Source organism: Vicia villosa, linkage group LG7 (assembly GCF_029867415.1).
Source record: "Vicia villosa cultivar HV-30 ecotype Madison, WI linkage group LG7, Vvil1.0, whole genome shotgun sequence".
Taxonomy (NCBI): Eukaryota; Viridiplantae; Streptophyta; class Magnoliopsida; order Fabales; family Fabaceae; genus Vicia; species Vicia villosa.
Genome location: NC_081186.1, coordinates 89,662,056 through 89,662,792, shown reverse-complemented (window position 1 = coordinate 89,662,792; position 737 = coordinate 89,662,056). Strand labels below are relative to the sequence as shown.

The 737-nt window shown below is 36.8% G+C and overlaps 1 protein-coding gene across 1 annotated transcript; it reads right to left on the bottom strand.

The window, feature by feature from the left end:
- Window positions 1-599, bottom strand: LOC131617780 (uncharacterized). The gene has a single exon (XM_058889034.1). The coding sequence runs from the start codon at window positions 523-525 to the stop codon at window positions 235-237; it is 291 nt and encodes a 96-aa protein (XP_058745017.1). The 5' UTR covers window positions 526-599; the 3' UTR covers window positions 1-234.
- Window positions 600-737: the final 138 nt, after the last annotated feature.

Sequence of the window (737 nt, the reverse complement as noted above, 5' to 3'; positions counted from 1 at the left end):
TGGAAAGAAAGGATGTAACTAATAATTTCAATCTCAGATACATCTTGATACAAATTCACAAGATATATAAAAGTACTAATTAAGATAATAATGTTAATTAAAAGCAAAGAAAAGATTAAACTAAAGTAAAAAAACAATTATTGAATTGGATTAGTACTACTACAGAAACGGTGCGGTTTCCGATCTGCATCTTCTCGGGACGCTAACCTTCATCGGAGAGAGGAAAACGTTGCTCTAATCGGACTTGTTGTGAAGATCGAACTGCGAATCATGGTCAAGGTCACCAGAGACATAATCAAGGAGATCCTTATGAATTGAAGCGTCGGTGTGAGGTAGAGGAGAGGTCTTAGCGAAGACGAAGACGAGAGCGAGGACGAGTGCGGTGGAGAGAAAGAGTGGCCAGAAATAGGTGAAGAGGGTTACCAATTTTGGGGCCATGAGTATGAGGGAAAGGAGGGTTAGAGATAAGAGGGTTAGAGTGAGGAAATGGTATTTTAGTTTGAGGAGCTTTTCTGGGATCTTCATCAGTGAGAGTGAGTGAGGCACAGCACTTGTGTGTTTGTTTGTTTTTGTGTGTATAGATAATAGATTAGAATTAGATTAGATTCTCTTTTCTCATTGAGTCAGTACTCAGCAGTAGTAACTGTTCATTTTTTTGGAATTTCATTTTCAATTCAAGTCTAATCACCGTTTTTTCTATTTTTTTATTATCTTAAATGGTTAGAAATTAAAATAGT